This window comes from Rhinopithecus roxellana, chromosome 6 (genome assembly GCF_007565055.1).
Source record: "Rhinopithecus roxellana isolate Shanxi Qingling chromosome 6, ASM756505v1, whole genome shotgun sequence".
Taxonomy (NCBI): domain Eukaryota; kingdom Metazoa; phylum Chordata; class Mammalia; order Primates; family Cercopithecidae; genus Rhinopithecus; species Rhinopithecus roxellana.
The window spans coordinates 145466244-145478843 of record NC_044554.1 but is presented as its reverse complement, the minus strand read 5'-3'; the positions used below and the strand labels follow the sequence as shown (position 1 = coordinate 145478843).

At 39.8% G+C, this 12600-nt stretch overlaps 1 protein-coding gene across 2 annotated transcripts; it reads left to right on the top strand.

The window, feature by feature from the left end:
• The first annotated feature begins 983 nt into the window (after positions 1-983).
• LOC115898318 lies at positions 984-11144 on the top strand. Of its 2 annotated transcripts, none has more exons than XM_030932916.1 (4): positions 984-1378; positions 2392-2453; positions 5807-5940; positions 10173-11144. In XM_030932916.1, the coding sequence occupies exons 1-4, from the start codon at positions 1367-1369 to the stop codon at positions 10322-10324; spliced, it is 360 nt and encodes a 119-aa protein (XP_030788776.1). In that variant the 5' UTR covers positions 984-1366; the 3' UTR covers positions 10325-11144. The 2 variants fall into 2 exon arrangements, with proteins under 2 accessions (XP_030788776.1, XP_030788777.1); XM_030932917.1 differs by lacking the exon at positions 10173-11144 and adding an exon at positions 7693-8723.
• Positions 11145-12600: the final 1456 nt, after the last annotated feature.

Below are 12600 nucleotides of genomic sequence, written 5' to 3'. Positions count from 1 at the left end.
TTGGGGTAAGAGGTGAGGGAATGAGTGGAGGGGAGGGTAATACCCCAGATGTTTTCCAAGAAGGCAGGAGAAAGTTATTCCTCAGTACTAATACATTTCGTCATCCTATCTGCCTGCAGATGTTAAATTTGGGAACACTTCCAGGTTCTCTTTTTGCTCTTAAAATAAAATAAGTTGTGTATTTAAAAACATCCAGGACCCAGTCTTCCCTGGGGATGTATCTCTTTTGCATATGGATGAAGCTTTGGGGACTTAAGGGGATCTTAAATTTTACTGGCTGTGTTTCTTCCAGTCTCACCAGTCCTGTTGGGTTTCTCTGTCGGAAGCCGGGAAAAATGAAGATAATCAGAAGTGCCAATTACTGAATACCTACTGTGTGTCATACAAAATTAAATCACCATGGCAATACTGCAAGGGCCATATTAACACCCATTTTACACTTGGGGAGTTCACCCAAAGATTGTCATTTCTCCAAGTTCACAGAAGCGCTAAGTAGCCAAACCTGGTTCAAACCCAGGTCTGTGTAACTTCAAATAATAACAGCAGCATTTTGAGAGCTTTCTAGTGTCCCAGTCACTCATTAAATCCTATGGAGGAGGCATTATTAGGTCCCTTTGAAGGTAAGGAAACTGAGGCATAGGTCATCTAGCAGGTAAATGCAGAGTAGAGAGTCAAAGCCCCAGCAACCTGGCTTCAGAGCTTATGACCCTGTACTGATTTCCATCCCCTTTCAACACTGCATAGAGAGCTTGGGTTGCCTGGATGCAAGCTTTAGTTAAATGATCTCAGCTTCAGTATCTCAAGGAAGAAACCTTTCTTCCCTGTGTTGTCTTATCTTTCCATTGATCTTCTGTTGTGGGAGTAGCTGCAGGCTCCCCACCCTGTGAGAGCTTTCACATGCCAAGTCATTGGCTACAGGTGGCGAGGTTGTGGCTCCAGTTCAAGTCTCTCCCCTGGAGTTGGATGTTCCAGAAAGGACACTCAGTTCTTCAGGGCTGTCTCTGTGGTCCAGGCTTTGATCTGGGAAAGGTTGCGCCTCATTGCAGAGTTGAAGCTATCTCCCTGCTTTGTTTACACGAACGCCCTTCCAGGACTCTGTCTGCTTTTGGGGTGGACGTGCCCTGCCAAAAACTCCAGCTCTCCATGCTGGCTGTGTGGCCAGCATACCTCCTGCCTTTTCAACGATTCCTCTGCCCTGGATAGAGAGCGGTGTCTCATAACAGTTTGGAAACTACAAAAGTTTCCCTGGCAGGATGAATGATGGACTCGGTAACATGTTTTTGCCTTTTGGAGTTGCCCTCCAATTTTTCCAGGCTTGATTCTGTAAATCATTTCATCTTGTAAAAATACTGGGCTGTGAGCACAGATGATCTCAAAGGTGAGGATTATTTGAAACTCCATTTGAAAATCTATCCTCCTTTCAACAGATTATTCTTGTGAATAAAAATTTTCTTGTGAGCATGCCAGTACACAGGTAGTTCTAGGGCCTTTGAGAGGAAGTAGAATATGCTTCTGCTCCAAGAGGCTTTGGAAAAAGCAACTTGTCTATATATTGACAACTAATTTATCATCGAAAACATTAGGCCTGCTCTCTGCAAGTGCTCCTAGGGAGGTGTTGGGGGATGAAGTGGGGAAAACTCTGAAATGTCTTGAAAGATATGTCAAACCCATAAACCTGAAAATGTCATTTAGAATATTCTGTTGCTTTCTGCCATCCCAAGGAGATGGAAATCTACCGTGGTTTTCAAGATAGGTTAAGGTTATGTAACTCACAGAGTTGGAAGAACATTTTTGGGCAATGATTTGAAGTATTGCATGTTGTAGTTTTTGCTCATTTTTCCCTTTTTCCAACGAGAGAGAATCAGTTGAAGGCAGGCTGTGACAGAGAAGGTCCGGCAATCTAAGTTGATGGATGATATCAGAGAGGAAGCTTCTTTGACATCTGTGCTCTTCTTTAACTGGCTGACCGAAGAGTAGCCCACATGCAATTACCACATGCTTTTGAAATGAACATTCGTGAATGTTAGAAATTATCTTGCTGGTTTTTGGAGTGAAGGCAAATGTTCCTACTTTTTAGCCATACTTAGGAGACCTAACTCATTTTTTAGAGTATCTGCAATTTAGTGGGATCCAATGAATTAAAGAAAAGTACCCAAATATTCTATTTAAAATTTTGTTTAGATATGAAATTGTTTCATCACGCTATACCCTAGAAAGGTAATTTCATAAAGTGTATTAGTAATGTTGTAATGATTAAAACTGATCACAAAGTGATATAAACAGATTAGCTTGGGGAGAGAAAAGAAGACCTGAAAATCTTCTATATGTTTGGGAAGCATTAAAAAAAATGGCATTTCATTTAACTCTCACAAAATTTTTTCTTTTTTGCAGATGAGGAAACAGAAGCTTGGAGATGTGAGTAAACATTTCCAAGGTCCTGCAGCTAATCAGTGGCCGAGCTTGTGAAGAAACCCATAGCTTTCAAACTCTGAAACTGATGCTCCTTAGATTCACCAGGCTACCTCACTTACTGCCTAAGTGAAATCATCATGGAGGGCTCCTTGTCCACCTCTTTGCAATGACCCTAAGGATCTGAGACATAGCTACCTCTCGACAAAGGCAATCACATCACATCTAGGAGGGACAGTAGATTGATTCTTGAATTAGGCTGCTTGAGCTAGTACTCTCGCTCTGCTCTTCACCTGCTATGTGGCTTGGGGGCAAATTACTGAAATCCTTTGTACTTCAGTTCCCTAATCTGGGGGAAAAAAAGTGTGGATAATACATATACCTAACTCACAGGTTTTGTGAGAATTAAATGAAATGGCAAGTGGTTTGCCTAAGGCCTGGAAAAAATAATTATTCAATATGTCTATACATTTTCTCATTTTATTTGGAGCTTGCATCATGTTTAGTTATTCGTTTCTTTAGCAGAAAGTCTCCCAGAAAAAAGCATGCAGGTTTCTTAGGAGAGGAAAAAATAAATGCTTGTGAGCACAATTAGATATACCAAGGAAGACGTGGGTAACCCAATGGGAGAGCATTGTTAAGGTGGCTGATCATGCTTTCTTGTTTTTGTTTTTTCCCAAACAAATTAGAGATTCCAAATTAAAGAGCAAGACTAGAACAAAGGTGAAAATTATGAAAAATTTCTGTGAAGCCCAATGCTCTATAGTAACCAGTTAGCAAAAAGCTATTGAGGAGAAAGGAACCGGACTAACGCAATGTCTTTTTGTTATAGTTAATTCCATCACTGTGATTACCACCAGCATATTTTCAAAAAAGAGAATATTTAAGAGACTCACTTCTGTTAAAAGTTGGGTGCTATATAGTCTCAAAAGTGAGCTATGAAACCCTGTCTCAAGCTAGAAAAAACAAGTTCACTGTCTTGTGAGAATATTCTAAAAAAAATTTTTTTTAAAAACCTGTTTCTTGCTAATTATTTGATTTACATTGAACATTTTGAATTTTCCATTATGTGAAGGGTCTAAAGTCTTTTGCCAAGAACAATGAAAATGGTGGAAAGGAAAAAAACCACACACACACACGCACACACACACACACACACACACAAAACACCCTTTGTATAAATTTCACCAATTTCTGCACAATTAGAATACATATTAGTTTTTCTTGCATCAATAGAAAACATGTTTTCTTGCATCAACAGAAAACATGCTGATGGAGGGAATCTATTCTGGATATGTCAAAATAGGACCTTTCCCAAACAACTCAGACCATTTAAAATTGCTCCTTAAAATAGAAGCTTATTTTTCCCTTTTAGATTTTGCTGTTCAGGGGTGGAGCTCATGACCATGCTCCCTCTATGACACTGCATTTTTAGGGACATTTTATTAAGCATTTCACCTTCAGTGGTGATAGCATCCCTTGCTGTTTGGGAGGTGGGGTGGGATTGATGAAAATAAAGGTTAGCCCTTCCTGATCTCCCTGGGGGCCATGTTGTCTCAGTTTTGATCATTTCCCCCAAATTAAGATTTCTGCATAAACCCCCCGTGTCTGTGTTTGGCTGGCAGTTTTATGGCTGACCAAATTGTGCACTGGCCGCTGTTCTGGTTGGCTGAATGTTTATACAGGCTGTTAATCAGATCGGGGAGGGGGCTGTGGATATGGGGACTGTCTGTGAGCCGGAGCGGTCCTGTTTGCTGTCGTGTGCAAGGGCCTGCACTTTGTTACTACAAATTACATAATGACATGTTACATTTCAAAGTGTATTTTTACTTCAGGGAAAATTAAACCAATAAACAAACAACCCTGGTGGAAAAAAAAAAAAAAAAGAAAGAAAAAAAAGAAAAAATAAGATCCCTGGTTTCCAGATCTTCCTCTTCGAAAAGGTTCTTAATTAAATTGTAGCTATAAACAAATCTTTGTTTTATTGCAAAGAGAGCAATTGTGTATAGAAGCTATTTTTAAAAATTAGGATGTGAACATTTGCCGGACAAGGGTCTGGTCCGTGTTACGTATTTTATGATCTGTACAAAATGAAAAGGCAAGCTTGTGTGGTGATGGTAGATTTTCAATTTTTGATTGCTAATCCCTCTCAAATGTTGCTCCTGCCTTGCTTGAATAGAGCCTGTAAACACAGGAATTACCTTAATTTTTCCAGGTACTGATTCAAGCAAAACTGCTTAGCATAAGCATGAAATTGCCAACTCTGAATTTTTAGTCATGTAGAAAATCAGTTCTTGTCTTCATACTATCTGCATTTTAGGAACTTTGAAATTGTTAAAAAACAAAACCAAACCAACCCTCTAACTCAACTTCCAAACTTCTCACTGCACACTTATGCAACATTAATTCTTCTCTGTAAGCTGTTGAAATTAAGTATATGTTCAGGATCCAAGTTTATAATGGTACCCCTCTGTGTAGTAGTTACACTCATATGTTATTGAAATATGCATGTATGTACTTGTACAAAAGTTTTTTGGAATAAACTATATTATCAAAAGAGAATGTGTTTTCACTCTCTTCTATCTAGTTGAGTGGAGTCCTGAGAATAAGGACACCTATTAATCTGCATTTTGTATGAGTTATTTGATCAAATCAGTTCTACCCAAGATCTGCTGTTATCAGAACCATTTGGCCTGGAATTCCTGGGTTTGTTCAGGTGTTTGGCTGCTACTAGGAAAAGCAGCAGCCCAGGAAATGGTTGAGTGAAAGAGGGCCCCTATTATATTTTAAAAACACCCGCTGATGCTCACGTTTCTTAGGCAAAATTACGATGTGACTTACAATAATTTATTAGTACAGTCCACAAAATGAGAAATCACAAGATCAAATGAAATAGACAGTCTAAGTCTTCCCGTTCAGTTTATTTATTTTTACAATTAGGATGTTTAAAAAGAAACCTTTTCCCCTTAAATCTTAGAAATAAATAAAGGGGTTTTGAATCTTCAGTTAAAATGTCAGATTTCAGCAATGAATGGAAAAAAGAAAGGGTAGCAAAGTAAAGGACAGATACATAGTGGAGATTTTTGTGACTAAAAAGGGATCATTTGAGGCAATGCTATTTGCTGGCAAAGAATGCTTTCCCTATCTCATCTTGGATTCCTGACAGTTCTGTTTGAATAATTAGCTTAGATTACTTTATTGCTTATGATGGTATTCGACCCTGTCCCAAATTGACCATCCACTTTTCAAGTGGTTGTGTTTTTGACTTCTGTCTGGGACATTCTGATGGGGCTTGACCTTGACTTTAGAGTGAGGAGAAAAGACCACCAGATTTTTTTCACTGCTGCTTCAACTTTCCTTTTCATTCTCTTGGATTGAATGCTCTCAATTTCCCCAGGCTGACAACTTCTTTCCTCTTCCTATTTTGCCATCCATGTCATGGTTTGTGTCAAGGCTCTAGGAGAAGTCTACCATCAGCACCACAGCTCCTGTGCACAAATCCAGAATGCCAGACTGAAGGCAGAAGAAAGGGTAAAAGTTCAATTCTCAGATGGCAATTCAGATTTAGAAAACAGAATGAGAAAGAGCAGTGGGGTCCATCTCTCCTCAACGATGAATTCATGTCTTAAATCGTATCTGCATCTATTTCTTTCTGTCTACCATCCATCCATCCATCTTTGCTTCTTTCTTCTTTCTCTTTCTCTTTCTTTCTCTCCCACCTTCCTTCTCTTCCTTCTTCCTTCCTTATCATAAACAAAACTAGTACTAATGCAGAAGTCTGATATTAGACTTTAAAAATGAGTACTACTCTTCTTTTTTTTTTTTTTTTTTTTTTTGAAAGAGCTGGTGATTTTCTTCCTTGCTCAGCATTAACTGTCTTACTGTCTTATGATACTTATCTTTAATGTGGCATATCAGAGAACCTCTTTGAAAATGTTATGGCTTAATACAGCTCAGAGAAATAAAAGCCCACTTTAAAAAAAAGGCAAAATAAAGCTTTCTGATATGGACCTCACAGATAATTTTTGAGAAGGTTCACTTTCATATGCATGCAAATCTGTTTAGAAATATTTTAAATTTTAAAGCATGCATACACATATAAAACTCATTTATGTGTTTTTAAAGGCTGTTTAAAATTTTAAAGCATATATAGAGAGCAAGAGAGCAAGAGAGGGGCTCAATATGCATCATAATAGCATGAGAACTGAAAAATGAAAGTTTACTTGCAAATTTAACTGGCTTTGCAATGCAACAGACTAAACAAGTCACATTTTATACAATGTATATGTTTATAATAGAAGTGCAGCATGCCAGTGTGCTATTTAGATCATTTTCCTGGTTGAATGAACAAGCTCACAGGTTCACCATTTAATACTTGTTCTCTTAAAAACATGAAACTTATTTTGAAAATATTGGCTTAAATGGGCATTATTAAGTCTTTATCAGTTCTAAGCATTTCAGCCTTTTGCATCCAGAAATTTCTCAATCTGACAGAATAAGAAATGCATTTACACGGCCTAAGCTCTTAAATTGTCCTTTTCAATTAATGCCCCATCATGGAGCAATCTGGAAACCATTACTCAGTAACTCTTCATTATAATTGCTTGCAGCTGAGTATCCAGCCCTTGGTAATATAAGAATAAAAGAAAACTCAGTTAGTAACAAGTGCAATTGATTCCATTCAGAATTCCCTTGGTGCTTTGCCATGTTTGGCCTGCATAAGAGGAAACACGAGGGTTTTTTTTTTTTTTTTCTTCTGGGGCCAGGAAATGAATTGGCAGACATAAGATGGTTTGTGTGGTGTGTGCCTTCATTTTTCAGCTGGTCCTTGTTAAAAATGAGACGGTGGGACTCCTGCTTTCTTCCCCACTGGCTACATTTTTTTTTGGAGGGCTTTTCTGGTAATAGATAAAACCACAAAACTTCAATTTGCTGCAAACTAACAGCATCCAGAAACTGTCACCTTCTGTAGTCATGGCCGATCCTGGGACTTAACTACGGCTAAGGAGTGGGCTTTAGAATTTTATCTACCTTGGTCCTGACTTTATGAGAGCAGAGTCCCTGGTGCATTCTGTACAGGTGGAGAGTGTTTATGTGTTTGGAGGCTATCAATCACCAACTCCAGAAATGTAAAGATCTAAATTATGATAGATGAAAATGTGAAAATGTGATGTGGTAAACTAACCACTCGGCCAACCATGTTCCCCTTCCTGCCCATGAAAATCAATGACCTGGCTTTTAAAAATGGTGAAGGGAAATGTTCTTATCCCCCATTCCTGTCAGAGATGATGTGGCTCATTGCTGATGCTGAGATCCAATGTCCAGTGCCAGAGTTCCCCTGGATTCTGAGCACTAGGGGCTGGACTGTGGGGACCATCAGTTCATAACATCCTGTCCCTGCTCCCTGCTATAGATGACTGAGGCCAGGTGACAAGGACACTTAACTTCATAAATTAAAAATGTGTAAATTATAAAATGAATTTTTAATTATAGAATGAATTGATGTTCAGCAAAGAAAGTTGAATGTAATAAAACTCTCATTTAATTATTTCCATTATTTGCTTTCATCATCAAAGGGAAAAAACATCTCTCTGAAGTTAAAAGGTATTTCATTTTGATTTATTATAGAAAGAAGATTGGAAAATCTCCCACGACCAAGGAAAATTATGAAAAATATTTCTGACATTTTGTCTACTATGCATTTTATTTTTGAGGGTGGTTATTAGATTAGTGTGACTATTTTGTATTTCTTACCCTGTTACAAACTTTTAAAAAATTGCTCTTACAGTTATCATTAAGCACATAATTTTAAATTCCTAATCAGGGTTCTTAAACAAGAGAGAAGCACTCTCATACCCCTAGAACAAGAAGAACAAAAGAAGGAGGAAAAATCTTGACCTCCGGAAGATCCAGGATGGCACGTGCGAGGCACTGACACAGCATCCGCTGGCATCACCGACTCTCCTGGAACCCAGAAGCCCCACTTCCCAGGCTTGGAAACCCTGCAACAATGAAAAGGAACCACAGACAAGCCATAAGGAAGAGAATTTTTCTATTAAAAAATAAATACAAATGCATCCTTAGAGGCAGTTTTCATGAGGACAGGGAGAATCGGGTTTTGTGTGTGCCTGATTTCGTTTTTCTGTCTAAAAGATACAAAACAATCAACTGAGTTAACTTGAACTTACAAAGATTAAAAATAATCAATTCCTGTTACTATTTTCAGTTTTTCCCCAGTTTTACTTCTTTAGGTATGAAGAAATACAGCCGATTAAAACCTGGATTAATAAAAAACCTTTCATTAACTTTTAGAAGGTATGTGATAATGAAATCAGTGTATGTCCAATAACCTTGTCCAGTGACTATGAATTCAGGTCAATTAATCAGTGATTCTCAACCTCAGGATGAGTTTGGGGGTGGGAGCGGGATGGAGGTGAAGCCTGCACTTAGTGAAGAAGATGTATCTAGTATCGTAGATGTCTATGTTTAAAGTAATCAAACCCCAAACTCTGGGGGACTCTGGTCCAGGCCTTTGGCCAAAGGTGCGTACAGCCACAGGCATGTCCTCCAGTCTTCCTTATGAAGGCTTCCTTGATCCTTTAAGGGAACCCTTCATGGATGGGTCATATTCCTTCATAAATCAGGCAGGCCTGTCTGCCCAGTTATCTGGGCTGTTTACAGGACCTTTTCTTTGTTTCAGATTTTCAGCACTTTTATTCAAATGCTTTCTTCTTGTTCTCCTGAGGACAAGCAATTCTCCCTTTTCCAATCAATCAACAGATATTTCTTGAGGTCTGATTAAGAGGAATTTTCCACAATTGTTCAATGCTGCTGTTTAGTAATGTCTGTGGCCAGTCTGCCTAAGACCAAATTCTTGGATCTGAATGACTTCAAAAATCTTCTTTCAATGAACATTACATCTAATAATGTTGAGTAATTTAAACTGCTGGGAAAAGGCCATAGTTTTATAAGAAGATGAGGTAGATTATTACTTGTCGCCATAGATTGAATTTATTTTATCTGTATTCCTAGTTATATGTTCTTATTTTTACTTTTATCTACTTATATTCTTAGAGATAGAGTCTCACTCTGTTGTCCAGTAGGTAAAGTGGTACTCACAGGAGGCCATAGCTCACTGGCTTCAAGTGATCCTCCTGCCTCAGCCTCCCAAAATGTTGGGATTATAGGCATGAGCCACTGCTCCTGGTCTCTAGTGATATGTTCTTAATAAGGATTATTTCATTTTACTACCACACACAGAAGTCCTATGACCAGGAAATGTACAAGTGGACAAGAAGAGCATATCAATAATAGCTGGCCCTCAATTATTTGTAGAGGGGTAGACTTACAGAGGTTCCAAAGTGAAGTCCCCATGGACATCCACCATTCAATGCGTCTGGGTCAGCCAGCGAAGTATTTTTGAAAGCATGAATTAATTTTCATCATTAGAGAGTGGAATAATTCATATAGGAACATTTCCCCCTGCTTCTCTAGAAAATCAATGGGTCTAGTAACAGTGGTCCCCCGTTTGGCCTGGCAGCCATGAATAGATGTTGGGGAGTGGTGGCCCCTTCCAGTGGGCCAAGCGCTCTTCAATTTGCCCCCAATCTCCTCCCAGCCAGTTTCGCTCTTCATTACCTGTTGACCCTTGTCTGCTTTTGAGTGTGAGAACTCTACTGTGTTTTAGAGCTACTTGAAATCCCCCAATTGTCCTCCTTTTCATCACTGATGACAAAACTCTTCTTTTTAATGCTGCTGTATAGACGCTTGGGTGTTGACTGTGAACTATGACCTCCGTGATCAACTTGGAATCAAATGTCTCTCAGGAGAGGATATAAAGGAATATCTGGAGGGGGCCCCTCCTCATTCACTGAAGGAAGGAGACATTCATTTATTTTCTCTTCCTGCTCACTGACTGTGAAGATAATGATCGCTTAAAGAAATATGATATAGGGAGGCCAGAGAGAAAAAGAAAGAAGCAAAGCAAGAAGTGTGACAAATCCACAAATGCATTTTGAGCAGTTGAATTGCATAGGGCACTGTAATAGCGTTGCAGGACGCTTTTACAAAGATTTGAACACCAGGCTTTTTAATCCTAAGCACTACACAAAATGACCTTGCTGATTTGCCCACTTGAGGGGCTACAGGCCTCTAGTGAATTCTCTCACCCAAGTAGTGAAACATTTCTGTGGTAGGCTGAAGACTGTGGGCTCCCAGATCCATGAAAGAGCAAGCTCAGCAGGTACCCAGTCTCTTCTGGGATCCAGTTTGTTCTATATCAGGGATCAAGAGGAAACTCACATAGGGTGACTCTTCTCAGGATGGTAGAGCCTAAAGGGGAATATCCAGCCCTTTCTTTGACCTCTTTCTATTCCTTCAGCCTTAGCAGTGAGGGCTGGGAAGAAGAGGTGACTATGCATTTGTGCATCTCCCTGCTTCCAGATCCCTTCTCTCCACGGAGGCCGAAAATCCCGTTTGGATTGGCAAATCTGGCTGAATGATGTCCAGATTAAATCTGAGAACTTTCTCAGTGTTAAAGGTTTCCAGCCTTTAGCATCCATAAAAGCAAACAAGATAAAGTTACACTCAAAATAGGAACGCTAGGGAAAAAGGTCTCCCAGGGTTTACCATAAAAATCAAATTACTCCCAGGACCTTGGTGACAGTTAACTCTCTGGCTTTCTTATACCACACAGAATTATTGCTCTGAAAGAGTCTTTCTCACAGTTCTCCAGACAATTGTTGTATGCTCTCTGCGTATCTGGGCATGCACATACCACCTGGGTCCACACCATGCATGGTGCTGACATCTCACAGTTACTAACAAATGAGATGACACCAGAAAATTGTTTTGTCCAGCTCAGCAAAATCGAACTCCCTAGTTGAACTTCCTTCTGATGCTGGAGACCAGGGAAACAATGAGTAAAGGGCAGGTGACTTGGCAGATCTGTAGCAGAAGGCCAGCCCCAGCTGTGTACTAAGGAGGGGCTGAAATTGTGTGGGCCACCTACCAGTTACTTCTTGGAGCTTCTCACTGTGCACACTTAGCTTCCTATCGTGTCTGCTTAATTGTTTGAAATGTATTCACACATGTCCCTGACAACCAAGGAGCTATAATTTCTTGGTAATTCATTTTGCCATTTTTTCTTTCTTCTCTTCTCTTAGAAGATGCTCCCCACGGGCAGGCCCAGAAGTCCCCTTACCCAGAAATCAGAAGACCAGTAAGGAGAAGTCCGCACACGGCAAGCCAGCTGTGTTTCAGTCCTATGGCCCTCTTCCATCAGTGACAATGTCCGAAAGGATGCAAAAGCCCTTGTGACAGAGGCTGCTGGGGAATTAACAAACCTGCTTCCTCTTCCTGCTGGGCTCACACAGCCCTTTGCATTTTCCAACCTCCATTGCAATTAAGTGGCTGTGTGACTGGCTTTGAGCTTGGGAAACATGGGCAGCAGTGATTACACCACTTCCAGGCCTATCCTATTCAAGCTCCCTTGTGAGATTCTCCATGCTTCTTGTTCCTTCAGCTGGTTCCTATGGAAATGACTTCCAGGGCAACTTTGGGAGTTCCCTGATGAAGATGCTGAGCCACAAGATGGGAAGAGTCTGGGTCCCTGATTCATCATATGGAGGAGAGCTTCCCAATCAGGAATAATCTCACTGGACTGTGACATGAGCAAGAAAGAAACTTTCCTTTTGCTAAACCACTGAGATTTCTGGGTTCTGCTGATACAACAGGTAGCATTACTTCGAAAAATACAACATCAATCTAGGACTTTCTGAAAGAACGAGATGATAGGTAAATAAAGCCTAGGAACAACCTGTAGGAACTGGAGAATGGCACTTATTATGGATGGAGAAGGAAAAAGAACTACAGGTCCTCCACAATCTTCAATGTAGATTACATCTGCAGTAAAAGAATATCTAGTGTAGATCAAGAATAATATCTAGTGTGAATCATATATTCTCCAAACATGAAAGGCTTGTAGCTTGGAGAGATCAATATTACTTCAGACAATCAGGCACTAACAGTACTTGTGGATATTCACTGTATCTGGAGTCAGAGCTCCAGATGGTAAAATTCTTGGAAAAGCTTGCAACTGGCACAGAATGGAACATGGGACTTTGTAATTAGGTCTATCCCAGAATTACAAGCTTTGCCCATACTAAGTTGGAAACAATAGAAAGTATTTAA